This window comes from Podarcis raffonei, chromosome 2, assembly GCF_027172205.1.
Source record: "Podarcis raffonei isolate rPodRaf1 chromosome 2, rPodRaf1.pri, whole genome shotgun sequence".
Classification (NCBI taxonomy): domain Eukaryota; kingdom Metazoa; phylum Chordata; class Lepidosauria; order Squamata; family Lacertidae; genus Podarcis; species Podarcis raffonei.
In genome coordinates, this window is record NC_070603.1 from 35,147,317 (window position 1) to 35,167,644 (window position 20,328).

The 20,328-nt window shown below is 41.7% G+C and overlaps 1 protein-coding gene across 1 annotated transcript in view; it reads right to left on the reverse strand.

The window, feature by feature from the left end:
- Positions 1-5,070: 5,070 nt before the first annotated feature.
- GRB2 (growth factor receptor bound protein 2) overlaps positions 5,071-20,328 on the reverse strand; it is a 47,189-nt gene continuing 31,931 nt past the window's right edge. The window contains exons 3-6 of the mRNA XM_053375877.1: positions 14,866-14,963; positions 11,021-11,143; positions 8,917-9,085; positions 5,071-7,281 (exon numbers count right to left, since the gene is read on the reverse strand). Of these exons, the coding sequence (XP_053231852.1) occupies positions 7,096-7,281; positions 8,917-9,085; positions 11,021-11,143; positions 14,866-14,963 (576 nt within the window). The 3' untranslated portion in view covers positions 5,071-7,095. The remainder of the gene's footprint in view (positions 7,282-8,916; positions 9,086-11,020; positions 11,144-14,865; positions 14,964-20,328) is intronic.

The following is a 20,328-nucleotide window of genomic DNA, read 5'->3' on the forward strand; positions in this document are numbered from 1 at the left end:
AAACGCCGTTTACCTTCCCGCCAGAGTGGTACCTATTTATCTACTTGCACTTTGTGCTTTCGAACTGCTAGGTGGGCAGGAGCAGGGACCGAGCAACGGGAGCTCACCCCGTGGCGGAGCTCACCCCGTGGCGGGGATTCGAACCGCCGACCTTCTGATTGGCAAGCCCTAGGCTCTGTGGTTTAACCCACAGCGCCACCCGCGTCCCGCCCTTGAACTTACCACCTCCTAAAAGAGGCAGTAGCATTTGAACTAACGATAAAGAAAAAGCTTAAAAAAGACTGTACATTTATGTAAGCGGGTGGTGCTGTGGGTAAAACCTCAGCGCCTAGGACTTGCCGATCGCATGGTCGGCGGTTCGAATCCCTGTGGCGGGGTGCGCTCCCGTTGCTCGGTCCCAGCGCCTGCCAACCTAGCAGTTCGAAAGCACCCCCGGGTGCAAGTAGATAAATAGGGACCGCTTACTAGCGGGAAGGTAAACAGCGTTTCCGTGTGCTGCGCTGGTGCCGGCTCACCAGAGCAGCTTCGTCACGCTGGCCACGTGACCCGGAAGTGTCTGCAGACAGCGCTGGCTCCCGGCCTCTAGAGTGAGATGAGCGCACAACCCTAGAGTCTGTCAAGACTGGCCCGTTCGGGCAGGGGTACCTTTACCTTTACTTAAGGCAGGCTGCAGTTTACCTTTCACAAAACCAACTCCTAAATCTCACCTGTATCATTTTACATGTACTCTTTTGTGTGGACCAAAGTGACATCATTAAAAAGTGATTGCTTCCACAAAAGGGGGGGTGCAATCATTCAAAATGCATGGTGAAACAAAATCCATCCTGTTCACCAATGTTATGACATAATAAGTGATGGTTTGGCAGTTATACTATGCCAAATGGTACTACTACCTGTTCTCTTGTGGAGCTCTATATTCTTACCGCTTTGCATGAAGAATTATGCAAATGAAAATTATCTTCTACGCTAGCAGTTCCCAAACATTTTGAGTCATGGAGCACTTTTCAGGAGAGAAATTCATCACGGAGTACAATCGTCGCCCTTATGCCAAAGGCACGTATTTAATAATTTTTATTTTCGATCTCTCCGTGGAGCACTTGGGAGATGCTTTGTGGAGCACCAAGTGCTCCTCAGAGCATAGTGGGAACTGCTGCCCTACAGACTGGTGAAACTGCATGCTCCAGCACGGGGGGTGGAGAGCAGACGGGGACGTAGCTGGCATGCGTCCCGGGGGCATGACACATCGCCCACAGGGGGGTGGTGTGCATCCCAGGGGTGTGGCATGTCGCCCGGGGGGGTGGCATACTTCCCAGGGATGTGGCATGCTGCTGGGGGGAGTGTGACGTGCGTCCTGGGGGCGTGGCACCCAACACATTGGGGGTGCGTTGCGCATGTCTGGGAAGTGCCCGTGATGGTAACCCCCCTCCCCGATGGTGCCGGGGACGTTGCGTTCCCCCCCCCCCATCAGTGTCTACACACACAGCCTTATACAGAAATAGGACTCCTGTGGTCATCTGTATGTTTAGCTCCAGCCAGCATAACCAGTGATCAGAGATGAGGGCAGCTGAGGTCCCAACAGCTTTAGAAGGGCCGCAAGTTATCCATCCATGAGCTGGTACATCATCCATTCTCTAGTGTGGCCACCCTGGTGTCACACAGAAAGAGTGCTTTAAAGGTAAGGTGTGGTGTGTCCCATGTCTCAGAAGTTCCACAACTCAGGTGCCACTGCTGAGATTGCTGCATCTTTTTTTAGCCACCCACCTAACCTTAGAAGGCAGGAGCACCTAGAGAAGGGCTTCCAAGACCTTAATAGGCAAGTTCATGTGAATCATTTCTAGGGTGGATCTAGACACAAGTTAAAAACACTGTAAGTCAGAAATTAAATTCTTACAACGAAAGAAAAAGAAAAAAAGCCTGCGTAAAAATCCATATAAACTCCTTTTTGCTCTCTGGTGCCATCTGGTATTATAACACATTCAAAACCTTATTATTGTGACAAATATAGCTGAGTCCCTAATCTTTTTAGTATGGCAATCAACAAATCCAAATTTACCCAGTACGGTGGGTGACCCATCAATTTATTGTCACATGAATTTTGGACCTTAGGCAGCCGCAGATGTCATGCATTTTAACTGAAAATGTTTGCCTGTTTTATAAGCGTCACTTGCAGCACCCACAATTTTTTTTTTTTTTACTTAGCATCCCTATTAATCTGTAATTTGGTGAAGTATTTATACTACTTATAAAGTTGGTTTACAATTTTGTTCATGCAGTGGTTGCTGCTTTAGAGGCAAATATCCATCAAGGAGAGCAATTTGAAAGTACCAATCCCTTCTCTAAATGGAGATAAAAAGATAAAATGCAGAGGTTTTAATTTGTTCAGTAGTTATGCCGAGTGGTATCGTAGTCCTTTCCCCTAATCCTCAACCCCAACCAGCATGGCCAGTGGTGATAGCGCCATGAGGACAAATTCCCCTATCTCTGCTCTAATGTACATCCTCTCCCATTTTCAGTGGCTTGTGCATTGTGAAAAGCAACAACTTTGTGTTTAAAAATTCATGATGCAGTAGTTAGTTGAGGTCCCTGCTGAACAGCAGCAGGTTTTTTTATCTCCTAGTTATGTCAGTTTTCTATATGCCAATGTCATATTTTCCCAGAGCGCGCTAGATAGACATGTCCCTAGATACAGTAAATGATGTGGGTGGGGAGACTGCATATGGAAAAGTATAAAAAGGAACTAAAATGGAGTGTCAGCAATTTTGAACTGCGAAATGAGGAAGGTCTTATTCCCAGAGATTATTTCTTAAACACAGTATCTAAACAGGCATCAAATTGCATTTTAAATGCATAGCCCACGCAGGAAAGGTTAGCACTCTGTGAAGGAACCTGTGTGTTTTAATACTGGATAAGGATATATAGCAAGTTTGTTGCTGTGGTTACTCGTTGGCTAAATTTAGAGCTTTTGAAGCGGAGGCTAACCGACAGCCAAGATTTAAAATTTGAGCCATATGTCTTCTGATGGCTGATGGTTTGCCAGCAATCAGCACAGCAGGCAAGTATGCAGATTTTCTTTCTTAAATAAAAGCTTGGATAGAATGTGACATCTAGAGAAATTGTATTTGCCTCAAAAAGGAGTTTTGAATGCAAAATTGAGCACCATTTACGAACGGAACAGAGGCAAAGATTACATCAGTAATAGGCGGGGGCGGGGGGGAAGAGACAGGAAAAATGTGGTCAGACTATTTTTCTCTCTTCATCTGAGATCTTCTTCTTCCACCTTAGTGAACTTAAGTGGTCAATAGCTCTGCTGGCTTTGGGTCAAATGTCCCCTGCAAAATTTCCTAAAGTTTTTGTTTTTTTTAAAAGACTGAAGTACAATACTAATTGTATCTACTCAAAAGTAGGTCTTGTTGAATTCAGTGGCACCTACGCTCAGGTAAGTGGGGTTAAGATTGCAGCCTAAATCAGAATACTTCTAAAAATAAACATTCCAAACTCAGTTTAGCAACACCAGCTTAAGTAGTCCAGTCTGTAACTCATACACTTTATGCCTAGTTTGAGACAATGCAGATAAGTATCATGCAAACAAGAAAGGGGCAGAACACTGCTATCAAGATTTTTTTTTTACCGTCAGCGAAATGTGTGAAAAGTCTCCAAACAAAAAGGTGCAAAAATGATTAAGACCCATACCATCCTGCCAAAGAACTTTTAACCCAATTTACAGGGGAAAAGCAGCCCCCATGCAGTGGGATAGATAGAACATAATATTGTGTCATACTTTGAAGACCTACAAGCAGGCAATACCGACATTGTACAAGCCTAGCCACTTTCTCCCCAACATGGCTCTTTGTGGGACATCCAGACTTCTGCTTGGTCTGGCTGCGTTTCCCTGGGAAAACCCGATCTTTTAAGGTTTTCCATGGATTGACATTTGCTCCGATTCAGCACCAAGAGTGGGTTTTTCCAGGGGAAATAGAAAAACGCTCAACCCCATGCCTAGAAAGTACAGGACAAGCAGAAAACCGCTCAGACAAGCAGAAGTGTGGACCAGCCTTTAGGCAGGATGGTCTTGGGTTCTGATAAAATGGATCAACTCCATGCAGACAGCAGAGCTGCCAAGTGCCCTCTTTCCAAAAGCAGCCCTCCCAGCTTATGCACCCAAGTTATGCAAATACTTACGGAATTCCAGAATCGGCCTTTGACAGAGCAGCTGTTCCAAATGAGAGCAAGAAGACTGCAGTACCAAGGGCCTAAGCATGGCGTTACGAGATAAGTGTTTTACGTATTATTTTGTTACCAATGTTAGTCAGAAGTTAATGTGAATATGTAGGAGAAAATCTGGTTTGCTTTTAGCCTATAGGAAGTTTCAAATGGCGCACTGTCAAATTCTGAGTTCTTTCAGCTTGGCCCGGTCCAGGGGCAGTCTTGGCTGTCAGGGCTTCTCTGGCAGATTTTCTACAGTAAATATTGAACTAAACATTAAATGTTAAAATATTTGGCTGAATATAGCATTAAAAAAATTGCACCAGATGGTGAGTCAGAAAGTGTGTGCGCACATTTGGAGTGGGAGGGTTTGTGGTGGCCACCAGCTGAAACCATTATAAACAGAATACACATAGGCTCTGCAACTTGCATGTCTAGGATACAGCATCCTTCTCCCCTCCCCAGTGCCCTATCATAGTCTGAAGAATCTCACCTCAACCTCTTTAATACCTTCCCATCCATTATGACATATCAATCCAGGATACAGTCTGAAAGTGTTACATGTGACTGTTTCTTCAGTAAGTGATGTGAGATTTAAGTGATGTGTACGGTTGAAGGGAAGTATTGTGTTATTTTATATGTTTCGTTTGTGGCAGATATTGAGCTTATAGCTGTCACCAACCTTTGGCCTCTAGTGTAACAGAAATCTATGCTGAACAGTTGAGATTTTGGATGCAGAACCTTCCGTGGATCACTTTTTCAGGGTGCAATCCTAACCCCACTTACCTGCAGGAGTAGAGATGGTTAGGAGAACTGCAGCCCTAAACTAGCTGATGGTTCATTAAATGAACAGAAAAGACACTGATATTCAAGTGAAGAATTTGTTGTATATTTATTATTCACAGTTAATTACTAACTACCAAATGCTGCTGCTGAGTTAAAGGATTAAGTACATAGGCCTTTTTTTATTTAAACACTGATTTTTTTTAATATATATATACACACAAGACATTATGTCTGCAAGGCTGCATGATATACACCGATTCCAAAATAAGAAAACAATCAAATGGTCCAAGTGTAGAATGCCATAGATTCCTTTTCCAATCATTTCAGAAAGAAGAAAGTATGGGGGAGAGGGAAAGAAAAAGTCAGCTAGCAAGGAATGGGTGAGAAATCAATACGCTACAGGGTAGCTTTTTCTTTCATCTGCTGGGAGAAATGGAAGTGTAAGGCAGAGTCCATCTCAGGAATAACACACTTGTAACACTTAGTATAAAAAGGCACCTGCCAACACAGGAATTTTCCCCATTTGGGCGGAAAAGAAGATATCTGTGGTAGCTTTGGGATCTGTTGTTGGGATGAAAGTTTCAGCCATGTGGCTCAGCAAAAGGAAATAAGGTGTGTATTGGCACAAAGAGCTCTGCAGGTTGCTCTTCCCTGTCCAAGTCCATTCATAAAACTATGAATGGCTTTAGTGAATCTTATCTGGGGCCGCGAGATTGAAATACAACCCCCAACAGCCTGCTGTAAGTTGGAAGAAACACAATTCCTCCAACTATGTAACACTGGCATGTGGAGACAGGGAAAATCTGAAGCATGAAGATACCAGATTCCTCTCTTCGAGAACAAGTCAACGACTCTAATCGAGACCCAGTCTGTCATATATATATATATAGTATGTGTGTTTATAAAGGGGAACTGAACTGCTTATCACTAAGCATCATCTTTAATTATATACTTGGAGAGCACCCAATGTGTAATTAAGCACAATTTCTTGATGCCTCCCTGTAATATTTTTTTGGGGAAATGACAGTTTCACAGGACATCCCAGAATATTCAGTCTCCACCACATGGCAGCGTCATACAACATGCCACATTCTTCATAATGGTGCAATCTCTCTTTTCTCTCAAGGGCCCCTGGCTGCAGGTCCTAGACCTGCCTCTTGTAGAACACTTTTATGTCTTTTCCCACCTGGTAATAAAGAATATCAGGTGCTTATACACTTTTTAAAGCTCCATCTGGTTTATGGAAGGCTTCGTATTTAATAATAAAGCTACATTCCTCCCATTCAACCCCTTAAATATTTACATAAAAGCAGGGGAAAAAATCTGAAAGCTCTGGACTGTCCTTTTAACTTAAAAAAGAATAAGGAAATGAGGGAAAGGCACTAATGGAAAAATAGAAGAATGTGCTCAACCACACACTTAAACAAATTTTAAAAGCTGTCATGGTTAATGAGAGCATGATCTAGCTGTAGCAGAGAATTTGTCAAGACAGCCTGCAACCTGGGGTGGTAAAAGCCCCACCTTCTTCCCTTTGCTCTGAAGCAGCTGGGTTTTCAGATGGGAGGGTATGTAGACGGAATTAAGACCCTATCTTACCCAGGCAAAATACTGAAGGCAAAAGTAAAGTTGGCATATGGCATGTGTGTGTTTTGCTTTTAAACTGGGTAGTGGATTTGGTTCCTTTCTCAGTCCCTTCATGAAGGCCATTTGCATAAGTAGCAAACACCAGCAGAGCTTCTCCCTCTTATCTTCCTTGAGTGGCATGGCATGGACTTCATATAGCATTAAAACTTCATGCACTGATGAACTGGTGTGTCAGCGTTGGGGGAGAAAGGACAAGCGAACGAAAGGGGCCACCCGGAAGTAACCGAAGAAATCTGTTAATATCTATTTAATTTAAAAGGTAAGTTTTGGCGCGCAAGTTGGACCCTTCTCCTGTCCCCTCCCCACAAAGTTCCATACTGAGTGGGGGGAATAAAGTGTTCCCTCTCCGGCAGAGAGGTGACTCAGATTTATGGCCTGATGACTGGAGATCACTGGCTGCACTTAAGATTCTGAATGTGTACTGTTTCTCCTGTTTCCTTAAATAATCTTTAATAATTTGCTCTAGATGTTCCGGTTCACTGGGGTCACGTAGTTGCGTGGAAACATGCCTGTTTGGTCGTGGCAGGCTCCCTTCCACCAGTTGGGATCAGAATTGTCAAGGACCCGGATAAAGTCTCCACGGCGAAAGCCCAGCTCACCTTCCTCTTGAGGGTCAAAATCAAAGAGAGCCTGAACATATGTGGGTTGCTGCAGACCAAAGAAAAAAAGGGTGAGTTATTAATTGCTCTACACATCTCCAATTTTCATTTTCTGCTAATGGTGAGCCAGTTCTGGATCCGGTCCTGCCTAGAAGCAGTTGCTCACCCCTTGGGTAAAGCTACCAATTTGGCTTCTACTGATTTTTAAAAATAGAGTACACCACATAAAATTAATATACACTTACGTTAATGCAAAAACTGTTTTGTTTTTCTTGAGTTTTTTGCCTACCAATGAACCTGCATTGAAAGGGTACACTACTCACTAAAGAATCAGGTAAACAGTTTGGCAGGTGTTGCTAAATCTGCATTATCACTGGAGGACCAAGAAGCATCTGTGGCATGCAGTGCCTTTCACGAGTTAAGCTTAATGGACTAGCTGTGAACCTTCACTGGCCGAGGCTCTAGCTAGTTGTGTTACCCATGTACTGGCAAGCTTGAGATTAGACTCCTGCAGGAGTAGCCAATGTGAAATACAACCCCCGTTATATTTGACCAATGGATTGGTGAGAGTTGCAGTTCAATGTTTGGAGGGTACCCTACTGCAAAGCACTGTATGAGAGGCTGCCTTTGCAAACTTTTCAGAGACTGCAAACAGTAGATCTCAGTAGTATCCAGAGCAAGCTATAAACAGTTCCAAACACTGGCTGTTTAAAGCCCTAAATGACTTGAGAGCTGGTTATTTGAAGGACAACCTTCTACTTCCACATGAGATTTCCCATATCCTGTGTTCACCTTCAGAGATGCAACTTTGCTTCCTACCATTCAAAGTTAGGTGGGTGGCGATACCACCTTATCGGCTGCAGAACCGCCTATTTAGAACAGCCTCCCCCAGGAAGTTCACCTTGTGTCAACTTTTGATAATTGGTGGTGGTGGTTGTTTTTTCTTTTATTCATCCAAACATGTGAGCAAACTGAATTGCAACCAGTGCTAATGAGAGCAAAATGAAGCCTCACATAAGGAAATTCTCTGCCCAGTTCTCACTACTGTAGCCTCTACCGTGGCAGGAGGCCATAGGCAATCGTGTGGGATGGGTCAACCCACATGGGGCAACCCACCACCACATGGATCTTTTTATTTCAGTCTTCTGCTTGACAGTATTGACTGTGTTGTTGCTGCTAATTATTTTTAAAATCAAGTTTCTGTGTGCGTGTGTGTAATATGCACAACAGCCTGGTAGCCTTATAACAAAGGGAGGCTTGTACATTTTCTAAGTGTGGTATCCTTAGCCACGAAAGAAAGGCACTGTAGTAACAAATATTATAAACCGGCAGCCTCATACCCGGCCTTGCTCAGGAATTCTAAGAAACCAAAGTATCAGTGCAGTTTTGAAAAGTGGAGTCTGCCATCTTGATTCAGAATGGTGCCCATTTGTATCCCAAAAGAGATGAAAACTTGCTCCTTGATCTCAGGAACCATCGTGCAAAATTTGCTTACAATATCTTAAGAGGTGGCTAAATACACAGTGGACAAAGAATGCTCCAAAATATATAGCAGGTATTAGAATTGCGCTTATACTCCAAACTGTAAAATCCCCTAAAACACAGATTTGCGTAAGGTTATTATTGAATAATATAGAACATTTGAAGATGGAAATGAGGCAGAACTCCACTCATGCTCCTTTACCTGAGGCACCTGCTCAATGTCTCGAAGAAATATCTGCTGATTCCTGGAGACAGAGGTCGATCTGTGATAGTCTACCAACTCATTCAGAGAATTGAACTTTACCACCCAGAGGAAATACTTGCCAGCCCCATCTCGAAGCACCTTGAAGTGCTGCACATCATTTCCAAATCTAAATAGAAAGAGAAGAACATGTCCAGGCTTTTATTTATTCTTCTAATGTGTATGCCAATGCGTGACAGGTACTATTGTCTGCTGTTGCTAAAGCAAACATTTGCACGTACACAGGCTAACAGTCGAGCATTAGTCTCAGACAAGGCATGAGTCCAAGGAAAGGACTCAGTTCCTTGGAGATGTTTGGACTGCTTCAGAATCCCAAGACAGACTGGATCAGAGGTGGCCCAAGGTGAAGCAGGCTAGCTCCAAGGCTCTGGAATCTTGGGAGGGTTCTTAATAACTTCGCTTAAGCCTTCCATAAATGGTAAACTCCAGGCAGAGAATAGGAGAGGAGGCAGGAGAGGAAGGGTGCCTGTAAGTGACAGTTCTAGCTTCAAGCAGGGAATGGCTTTACCAGGACTCTCCTCTTATTTCCAATCTATATCCTTTTGATATAGGATACCAAAAGAACATAATAAACTTTGCACTTTCTGTGGCCTTGGTGCAAACTGAGCAGATTTTTTTAAAAAAGACATTAAATATTGTTTTTCATTTGTAACTCCCTAACCCCTGCATCTATCCTTCTGAAATTTTGCAGGGAACGTATCTGGGGGCATTTCTACATTGTATATTATGTTCATCCAAACACAGGCATATCAAACCCTTAACATAAATTTCACACTTTAAAGGCATTTCACATAGAAAGCCTTGCAGCTATGCCTGAAATTTGGCAGGCTTTATTGCCCTCAGAAGTGGCCACTATGCCTGCAAATAATTCTGCTTAATATTAACTACAGGTTATAGGCGTTTCTTGCTTTCACCCTAATAGTCAATGGGAATGACATCTGAGGCTTCAGATAATTAGGTGAGTTAGCCACTTTCCTTTGACATGAAGTGAGGCACAATGTTAATCCATGCCAGCGAGGCAGGCACTGAGTATTTTCTCTCTCTCTAAGCTAACAGGACCTATTGTTGGTTCTAGGCAAATATGGATTTCAGTGATTCTTGAACGATAGGTGGCAGTACTGTGCTATGAGAAGTCAGCATGTGTCACTGATTACCACTGCTAATAAATACATATGCTGGTTTTATAGTAAAGGTATCATAAACTATTAGAATGAACATTCTATTAATATCTTGGTTTGATATTCCCAACAGGTTTTCATTTGTACCAAAGCTGATCTATTACAATGTAGGAGAAGACAACTGAAAGAAACACTTGAGGACTATTCACAGAGTCTAGAACAAAAGCACCAAACTTCTACATACTTGGATAGTTAAGAATGCCTCTCCCCTTACAATATGAGACTATCTGGTAGATTGCATGGTAGCGTTTGGAAGGGCAAAGCTATGCAGAAAGACTCAGCAAGGTACATGTGGTTTTCTATTTGTACAGTATCAATTCATGTAGCTAGAGTTTAATAATTATTTTTATTTGATTTAAAGGAAACAACAGAACCTATTTACAAAAGGCGATTAGAGCCAAGGTGGAAACAGCACCTTATTTGGAAACATGCAAGTTGCTGAAGGATACCTTCAGAGATGAGAGATTCGGGTGATAAATCAATGAACACAAAGACCCTTAAAAAGTGTAGAATCCTGGAGTTAACAGTGATTTCCCTAGGGTATTATGAAGGATTCTATATATTTGAAAAGCATTTTACAACTTTACCAGCCCTAATTGCAAAATGCCTGAGGTTCGAGAAGGAACGCACTAAAAAGCAAGATGGTCAGGGGTGGAGGGAGAGAAGAGAAGAGAAGAGAAGAGAAAGCAGGACAACCAATAAGCGTCCCCATATATCAAGTTACTGCACCAACATTTCCAAGTTTTGTAGTCAGGGAAACAAGGACTATATTTTATGGCAGAAATAAGAATAATTGAAATAGGCTTATTTCACCTGCAGTTTAAGTGCAGAACGTGTTTATCAACCAACTATAATGCAACACTTACTTGACGGAGAGAGAAAAGTCCCCGGGAGCACTCTCACTCTCTCTTATGAGGAAGGCACCATCATGTCTCTGTTTGCCCAACATCTCCTCAGCTTTTGCTCGGGGGATCTTCCCAAAAAACCACCTGTGCAAACACAGTTGAAAATTAAGCATAATTCAAACTCCAAAAAGGCAAGTTTGGATATGTTCATAGCTGGGAAGTAATCTGACAGGTATAATCAATTGAACTGTTCCACGAGGCTGCACTTAAATAATGTTTTTAAAAAGTAATTTTAAAGATTGGAGTGATATAAAACTGGATATTACATAAATAATATCAAGTTCCAATAAGTAATAGATACCACTTCATTTTTTTAAAAAAGTCAATTTCCTCAACGTCTCTTGATTTAACAATTTTTGCCATTTTCAAGGCTTTTAACCACTGCATTATAGGAAGAGAGGCAAGAGAATTTGGCTGAAACAATAAGATTCAGGATTAACAAGTTATAGATTCTTAGGGAACTTCTCCCATCCTTTAAAATTATTTGTAGTGATTTAATTTCTTTACTTCAGATTCCTGACAGCAAGCATTCCCATTAAAATAAACCACAAACATTCTACTTTTAGCAAAGCCAGATAGTGACTATTAGGGCAGATAGGATTTTGCATCATTTTGCAACTCTGCATTATGGGTGCCAGCTACAGTTGCTACCTAGGAAAGCTTTGTTTTGCATATACTGAATATAAGCCCCATGATTAATGGCATTTGGGGGAACACAGTTTAAGTTTACAAGTGCCTTTAGGACTATTCACATTGCAAACCATTTTGGAAGGTAGATCACACAAACCCATCTCAAACACTTAAGAGACAATGTGGTATGGTGGCTAAAGGAGACTCTGCTACAAGTAAGGAAGTTTGAAATCAGAAATGTTTGCCTATGTCATGAAGTCATGACTTGGATTTAGGCAAGCCTCCTTCTCAGCCTCAGTCCTCTGCCCCCCAAATGCAATATGGGGGATAATACTGACTTTACAGAATTGTAAGGATTACTAGATAGTGCACGTTAAGTGCCTCAAACACTAGAAAGCACTTCACAAATGTTGCATTAATGCCCCTCTGTGCTTTCCATTGCAAGATCTGTCAATAACTTAAACACTTGTCACTGATACTTCTTAGTAGTTAGAAAAATCTGGCTCTTGCCGGAAGCAATGGGAAACACACAAGGCTGGTGGATTGATTCCCGGACTTATGTCATGAGAGCTGCATCTGTTCATCTTCTGATTCCACTTTCATATGTCAGATATAGTATTGGAATTGCCACAAAACCGACTTTGGTTTTATATTGGGGCTGCATTATATGGCTTATTCTTCCAGAACTAGACAGAACTTTTCTGTAAGCACAGTAGTGATTCAGACAAAAGAAGCATGATCTGTAAGTTTACATTATGTGCAGATCTCTGCATGCATTCTAGACTGCCTGCATTGTCGGGTTTGGTCAGAAAACTACATCCCAAACTGTTAGCAACGTCTACAAAACAAAAGCCGAGGTGCACTTGCAGGTCTGCGGTTCACGGCCAGTGTCTTCGCAAGGTTTCATTTCTCTCTTTCCATGTACATGTTGCCCTGGGTTTCTGCCTCAGAAATTCAGCAACCACAATTTCAGCCTCTGAAAATGTTTGCGGCCAGTCACCATGGAGCCATGTTATTGAGAGCTCAATATGTTTCACATTCACATGTGAAACGTATCAATAGAATGTAATTGAAGCATACTTCCTTATTACAGCAGTCAACCAATTCAAAACCAAACATTGCTGTTTACTAATGGACAAAGTAACCTGCACTGATTGTGTGATGTGTTCAACTTCTTTTAACAGGGCAACTCTCTTTGCCAACTTGTAATGCCTAAAGGCCATTCCTCCTGATAACCAGAGCTATCCTGAGGTAAGGTGTTGGGGATCTGTAGTCCTTAAAAATATCAAGAGGCAATTGTTATAGATAACCATAAGAGGGGAAAACACAACTTCCAAAACAGAATAAATCCAGCAACAGCTTAACACCAAGGTGGAATCTACACACATATAAAAAAACGCAGTGAAAATGGTTTTTTAAACTGTCGCTACCTAGTGACACATTTGTATAATGCACTTTACAACATATTTAAAACGTTTTATTTGTAGCTGTGTAGCTGAGTCCCAAGATAAAATGAATGACATTAAAACAAGTGGTTTTTTAAACAAACAAACAAACCCAAAAATAAAACACTCAAATATTTTAAGATGAAAAGAAAGGGCAAATAAGGTCCTAGTGCCAACAGGAATACCAAATAGGTGCCCAGTGAGCCTTTACAGAAAAGGCATTCTACAACTGGAGCCCCAGCAGTGAAAAGGGCCTTAGAATATGACCCTAAAGTCTTGTTAGCAAAACTATGTGACCATGTGAATTCCGAGAGAAGAGCTTGCAGTCGCTTCACTCTTTTCCAATTCTTTTTATTGATGCCCAATGTTGAGCTAAGCCAAGGTTTGGTGTAACATGTTCTCCAAACTGGGACTCATGGTTAAGCTCTCTGCTCACCAACCACAAGTTGTAGCCAAGGTTTATTCTTGCTTGTTTGCTTCCTACATTTGTGAAATTTCATTCAGTGTCTCAAACGGACACCTGTATACTGAAGTTTTGGAAAACATTAAAAAATTCAAATTCAACCAATTAACTGCTTGAAACAGTGATGATAAATATAGTAAAATTCTTTAATTGGCTGGCAGCCTTAGAATGACCCTATATTGAAATTAAGCCTAAGTAACTATGACTAGATTTGCACAAAGTCCTCTCCTATTAACCTTGCCCCTGTTTAGATTGTAAGCTCTTTAGGACAGGTTTTTGCTTATGTTATCTCTCTTCAAGAAGGGAGCAAGTGAGAAAGTAGAAATGAGTGGAAAGGTCTGCATGGAAAGGATGACAAAGGATAGCCTGCAGACTAGAAGAATTAGAAGTATTTGTTGAGATGGCGCAAAACTGGAAAACTATAAGCAGCAAAACCTGAGAATGAATGGCAAAGGTGGGTTTCAAAATTAGATTTCAATTGGAACTATTGTTTAGTGAAAGGGTTACAGGGATGAGATTATACAAAGAATACTGTGTAAGTTTCTCGGCATAGGGCTTGTGCTTCTGGCAACAGAATGTGTATACACAGCTTAGTGAACAGGAACTTGTCTTCATTACATATCCTCAGTATTGAGACCATGTAGTACTTAATATAGTGAACGATTGCCTGCTATCAATGGAAAGAAAGAACTAAACATTTAATAAGCTGTCAGCGGTAATATTTTACAGGAAATACTGACTAGTAAGGACCACACATCTAGTATAGAATATACAAAGATTTTTAGTAAGTTCACCAAGAAAAAGAATCTTTTTGGTGAAGGGGAAAACAGGCAGGAAATAATTTTACACTAAAGAAGTGTGTACCATTCGCAAAGGTTTCCTTTTGAACAGTTAAAGGCTTACTATTACTACAGCAGAATCAAATGTTATGTTGGGTGAAGCCTGTCTAGTTCAAACTGCAACAAAAGCCAACAACCTGGGCTTTACTGTTGATTTTGCAAGACTCACAGTGAGTGTACTGAGTGGGAATGCAGTTCACATGATCCACTTTGTTGCTGCCAATGTCAACAACTGCCACTACAACCCCTGCATTGATGGCATCCCTGCCATACAAAATATGGTCAGAGGATTGATGGCTCTCATGGGAATGAAAAAGTTTTCCAGAGATATCCTTCCTGCATTGACAACTACCAGAACTGCAAGTGAGCTTGGCCAGAATTTGGCCCTAAGCATAATGTCACACACAGAAGTCATGGTACTTTACTTACGGATGTGGTTTCATTTCAATATAATTTTTGGGAATGAAGCCATCTTTGCCATTGAGTTCCGCCTTGTACCAATTTTGATCACATTCTTCGTTCAAAACCTGGGAGAGAGGGGATTAAAGAAACACAAAATTACATTTCAGGATAGCATGATGTTGATGCTCTAATTTAAGCCTACTTTATGAAAAGCCAGATAGTTTCAAAGCACTCTTACCCTACTCCAGTAGCTGAAAAGTAAATTATACCAAGTCAAACTACATTCTGTAGACATTTCAAAGTCAAGCCATATTCTGACACTCGCTATGAAATATGGAATTAATTGTGTTATAGAGAGCATGTATTTTGTCTCCTAGGAGGACCAGGCACTGGTATGTCAGCTCCATCCAATGCTAAGCTCTATTACCTTTAAAAATCCATCACATGATCTACATAAAGCTATTTTATAGCCTATTACAGCCATTGTTGAATTGTACTGTGTACTTCAAATCTGAAATCCTATAACTGGTTTCTTTTTAAATTTACCCTTCAATCAGCTTTGTATTTGATCCCCTTCTCCTATTAAGATTGTCTTAAGAGCTCTTTCAAGTCTTAAAGCAGCTCACACTTCTGCCTTTCATTGGGGGTCTGTATCATCCAAAAAGGAACATGGATGTTTCCGCAGATGAAGCAGAACTCCACACACATTTGTGGCCCTCATCTCACCCCCATGAAGCCAGAGTAGTCCAACCTTGTCTCTAGACATGTGACAAGCTCTTCCCAAATTGATGTACTCCAACTGAAGGGATAGTGACATCCAATTAAGATGCTTTGTTTATTAGCTAATTTGCTTCTATGGAATAAGAAACACAATACTGTATATTTCTATGAAAATTTAAAGAGGGCCTTTTTATTGAACAGTCACATAATAAGAGTAGCAATGAACACAGATAGTAAACAATTAAGACATAAACACTAAACACAACTTCACAGGGCACAACTCTAAAGTCCACTTAATATGCTCATTTTAAATCTGGTAAGTTTAGCTGATTGCAGTAATTTATTAATGATTTCAGACCTCCTGTTAATATTTACATGGTATAGCAAACACTTGTGTCCACACATGCCATACTCTATACCATTTCTCACACAGAGATATAAAACACAATAAAGCTTCCCTATATAAAAATGCACTGCATCAGCAGAAATCTGGAAGCCAAACATTTTCATCAATCTAGGAAGAGAACTTCTCTTTGTAGACACTAGACGTGAAGTGAAAATTCCTGCAGAGCTGAAAGCCAAGTCAGTAATTAATCTAACCAAATTGATGGGAAGTAAAGCAACTGTTTCTTTTATGCTAGAACATTTGTGCTTGAGAGGAAGGATATTTTTAGCAGCTACACATGAACCAAGACTGCTATGCAATGGCCTTAAGTCTGTATCTAGCCTCCTATTACAGTAATAGTAAGGGAGTTCTGGACTGCAGCCTGTCAGATTCCTAGTTTGATAAGAGAACGCTTATCAATTCACGCCCAGCTGTCTCCATGGAAACAGAAAAGACAGCTTTTTCTGCAATAGCTTGAAAAATCACAAGAGATTCTCAGGCCAAACTAGACAATGGCCCAATTTCCACACCACATTAAACCACAGTTTTAAATTAACCATAGTTTCATGTAAACAAGCACTGTGCTGGTGCACCCTACTAAAGAGTTCTGGGGGCACTCTTCCCCTGTTCCTGCATAACCAAGTGGTGGCTTGTTCTTCAAATCAACCTTTTTGCTGCAAAGACCACCAAAACCTCCAAAGCATAATATATTTTCTGCACTGCCCAGGTTCACCACAGTGAGATCATCTGATTAAATGTGTTATCATTCAGACAGCATCAAAAACACACTAATTCTGTTAATTTTAGGCCCAAGGGCTTTGATTATGTAGTGTTGCTCATGTGTGAACATGAAGGCTGGCAATATCAACCCCAATCCCCGTGTGGGAACCCCCTGCAGACCACCACAGCGCCTGGAGACAGACAGGTTGTGCATCCATAGCAACAACCAGAGGAGGACTGACTGCTGGGAGGAACACAGAGAGAAGAAATGCCATGGTGCATCTGCAGCAGCACAACTGAATGCCTTCATCTGCTCCAGCTGCAACAAAACATGTTGCTCCCCTATTGGTCTCTACAGCCATAGCAGGCACTATAACCTTTCAACAAATAGTTTGACTTCGCCTCCAAAGAAGCACTCCTCTATTGTCTCCTGAGACAGACGGGTGTGAACATATATTTTTCCTACATGGAAGACAACCTGCGCGGAAATATTACCAACGCTGAAAATATTTAGGGAATCTCAAAGCTGCCTCTGAAACATAACAAAAGCAGTAACGTTAAATGGTGTACACTATATTCTGTCAGTAGTTTCTCTACTTCATTAACGATCAGAGTAAATGGTTTGTTGGGACTAAGCTAGACAAAAAGCTGAAATGCACAGAATATCCTTGCTTACACTACAGAACTTGAGAATGTATTAGGGGATAGTAACAGAAAAGAAATTTACAATTAAATATTTAGCTATCACCCCTTGAGGAAATCAGAACCAGTCATTTAGCTTCTGACTGCTTCTCTTTAGAGTCATGCATTGTCCTGGATATTACAAACCAAACCAAAAAGCCATTCACTGTTTCATTTCTGTCTGTTCCTTTCACTCATATGTGCCACTTTATTAATCTTTTAGTGCAGCCAGTCGTTCTTTTAAGCAGCTCAGCCCTCATCATAGATGCATGCTAACTCCCATGAGCTTCCACCCCAAAAGAAAAAAAAAATTCTTAAAAAGAGGAAGCAGAACATTCTAAGAGACAAAGAGCTGCGTTTACTGCGAGTGCAGTGAGCAGTCTGAGAGCACCAGCCCCTTCTAACTAGCTACAGCACTCAGGATGTTATCAAGGAAACAGAAGACTGAACATCCTTCCTTATTTGCAGCTCAATCTACATTTAACAGTGAAACTGAGGAATACAGCATTTATTCAGGGAACATACGTATCAGTTCATACTTAGGTACATCATAGTAATATATATACAGCAGCTCCTCATTTCCAATTCTGAATGTCTGCTCAGGGCCCAAACTTGCAACTACGTTATAGCTTAGTAAGTACATACAGTACTATATTTTTGAGTTATTTACCATGGGTAGTTTTTCCTTACTCTTCAAATTACACTTGTTATATCCTGGTATATTCCTGTTTCCTCCCACCTCTGAGCACCCTTTAGCAGCAAACTGCCGCTACTTATACAGTGGAACCTCGGGTTAAGAACTTAATTCGTTCCGGAGGTCCGTTCTTAACCTGAAACTGTTCTTAACCTGAAGCACCACTTTAGCTAATGGGGCATCCTGCTGCCACTGCGCCGCCGCTGCGCAATTTTCTGTTCTCATCCTGAAGCAAAGTTCTTAACCCGAGGTATTATTTCTGGGTTAGCAGAGTCTGTAACCTGAAGCGTCTGTAACCTGAAGTGTCTGTAACCCGAGGTACCACTGTATTAAAAACCCAACAGCCTCCCTTTTGTTTACATCAACCTCAAATGTGTGCACAAGCTTCCAGTCTATTTTGTAAAAATCTCAAGAACTTTCTCATGACACGAAATTAGGCCAGAGGTGGTCTAAATTTAATCGAAACCTAACTTGTGCTTACATTGGTATCTGCTAAAGCATTCCAAGTGTCAGAGTGAGAGGTTTAAAGCAGAAGTGTTAGCCCCTCTCCTTGTGCCTGGGTGACTGGACTGGGACCTCTTCTTGTTCACCTCAATCTCTTCCTGCTGCTCTACCTAAGTTCCTGGTGGGAAAATAAACGAACATGCCAGGCTGCTGTGATTGTCAATTGTTTGGTTGCTAGAAACTTAAGGAAGTCTGCAGCTGGGATGTACAAAGCTGGTGCTTTCCCCCCAGGCAGCTGAGTTACAGACCACATAAATTCATTATAATGTAGAATGGCACAGTCCCTTCATAAACCAAGGTGATGTGGTCCCCCGGCCCTGCAGTCATTTGAACATGCTTCTATTATGCTTTCAACGCAATATAGTGAGAGCTGGACCATAAAGAAGGCTGATCACTGAAGAATTGACGCTTTTGAATTATGGTGCTGGAGGAGACTCTTGAGAGTCCCATGGACTGCAAGAAGATCAAACCGATCCATTCTTAAGGAAATCAGCCCTGAGTGCTCACTGGAAGGACAGATCCTGAAGCTGAGGCTCCAATACTTTGGCCACCTCATAAGAAGAGAAGACTCCCTGGAAAAGACCCTGATGTTGGGAAAGATTGAGGGCACAAGGAGAAGGGGATGACAGAGGATGAGATGGTTGGACAGTATTCTCGAAGCTACCAGCATAAATTTGACCAAACTGCGGGAGGCAGTGGAAGACACGAGTGCCTGGCGTGCTCTGATCCATGGGGTTACGGAGAGTCGGACACGACTAAACAACTAAACAACAACAACAACAACAACAACAACGCAATCTAAGTGTTAGCCATGCATTACAGACAGACCCAGCTAGAACATAAGGATAAATACAGGTATTAAGAAGCTCATCAGTTTCTATTATCTTTAAAGTTCCTAAACCTTTGTTTTAAACTCAGTACACAAATTCTTAAAATTCATTCCTAGCATTCCCAGGTTTGGTAGTCTGAATGCCTTCTTCCCCTTCCCTTCCTACTAGAATTACTATCATAGTATTGCATTAGGAGGATTACCACTTCTGCTCAACATTAATGAGGTTGAGAATTCTCAGCAAAAACACCGTGCACTCAAAACCAAGATACCATCACCAGACTCAGCTTCCTGTAACCAAATCAGGAACTGACACTGATCAAATATCTAAGAATGTGATAATGGGACTAATGTAGCTCTATCTACCTTCTCGGCACCTTCAGAACTCTTAGGTGGGGTTGGGAACTGGACCTGGCCGATACTTGCCTACCCCACCAGTATGGGTCAACTTTGATTGGGGTGGGGAGCAGCATGGTTGAGGATTTATAGAAGCTGTATTTAGTGGACACATGTAGAAAAGAGTAAAGAGCTACATTAACTGACATCATGTGGCACCTTCAAAGGGGCGAGCTGCAACTGCTGATCAGCTGATACAGTGAAACTCTATGAAGAAGGTGTGCTGTCAATGCTAATCAGTTGAGAATGAAGCTTCAAAAGGTGCTTGTTTGGCTCTTTTGGAGCTGTGTTCTGCCCCACACCCAGTGTCACATATTCTGGGACCCGGGCCAGGACTAATTAGGCCCACAGGCCAGAGGTTCCCCACCCCTGCTCTTAGGCATTTGTCTTTTCCATATGCTTTGGCACATCTTTTGAAATTGGTCATGCCAATATAAGTGACTTTGATCTGAATAGTCTTTCAGATGACATTGATGATAATCTTCTTTGCACAACCACGTGAAGAGCTTGTTTATCCATCGACTAATTTATGTGTTCTTTCTATATCCCTGCCTCTTTCCA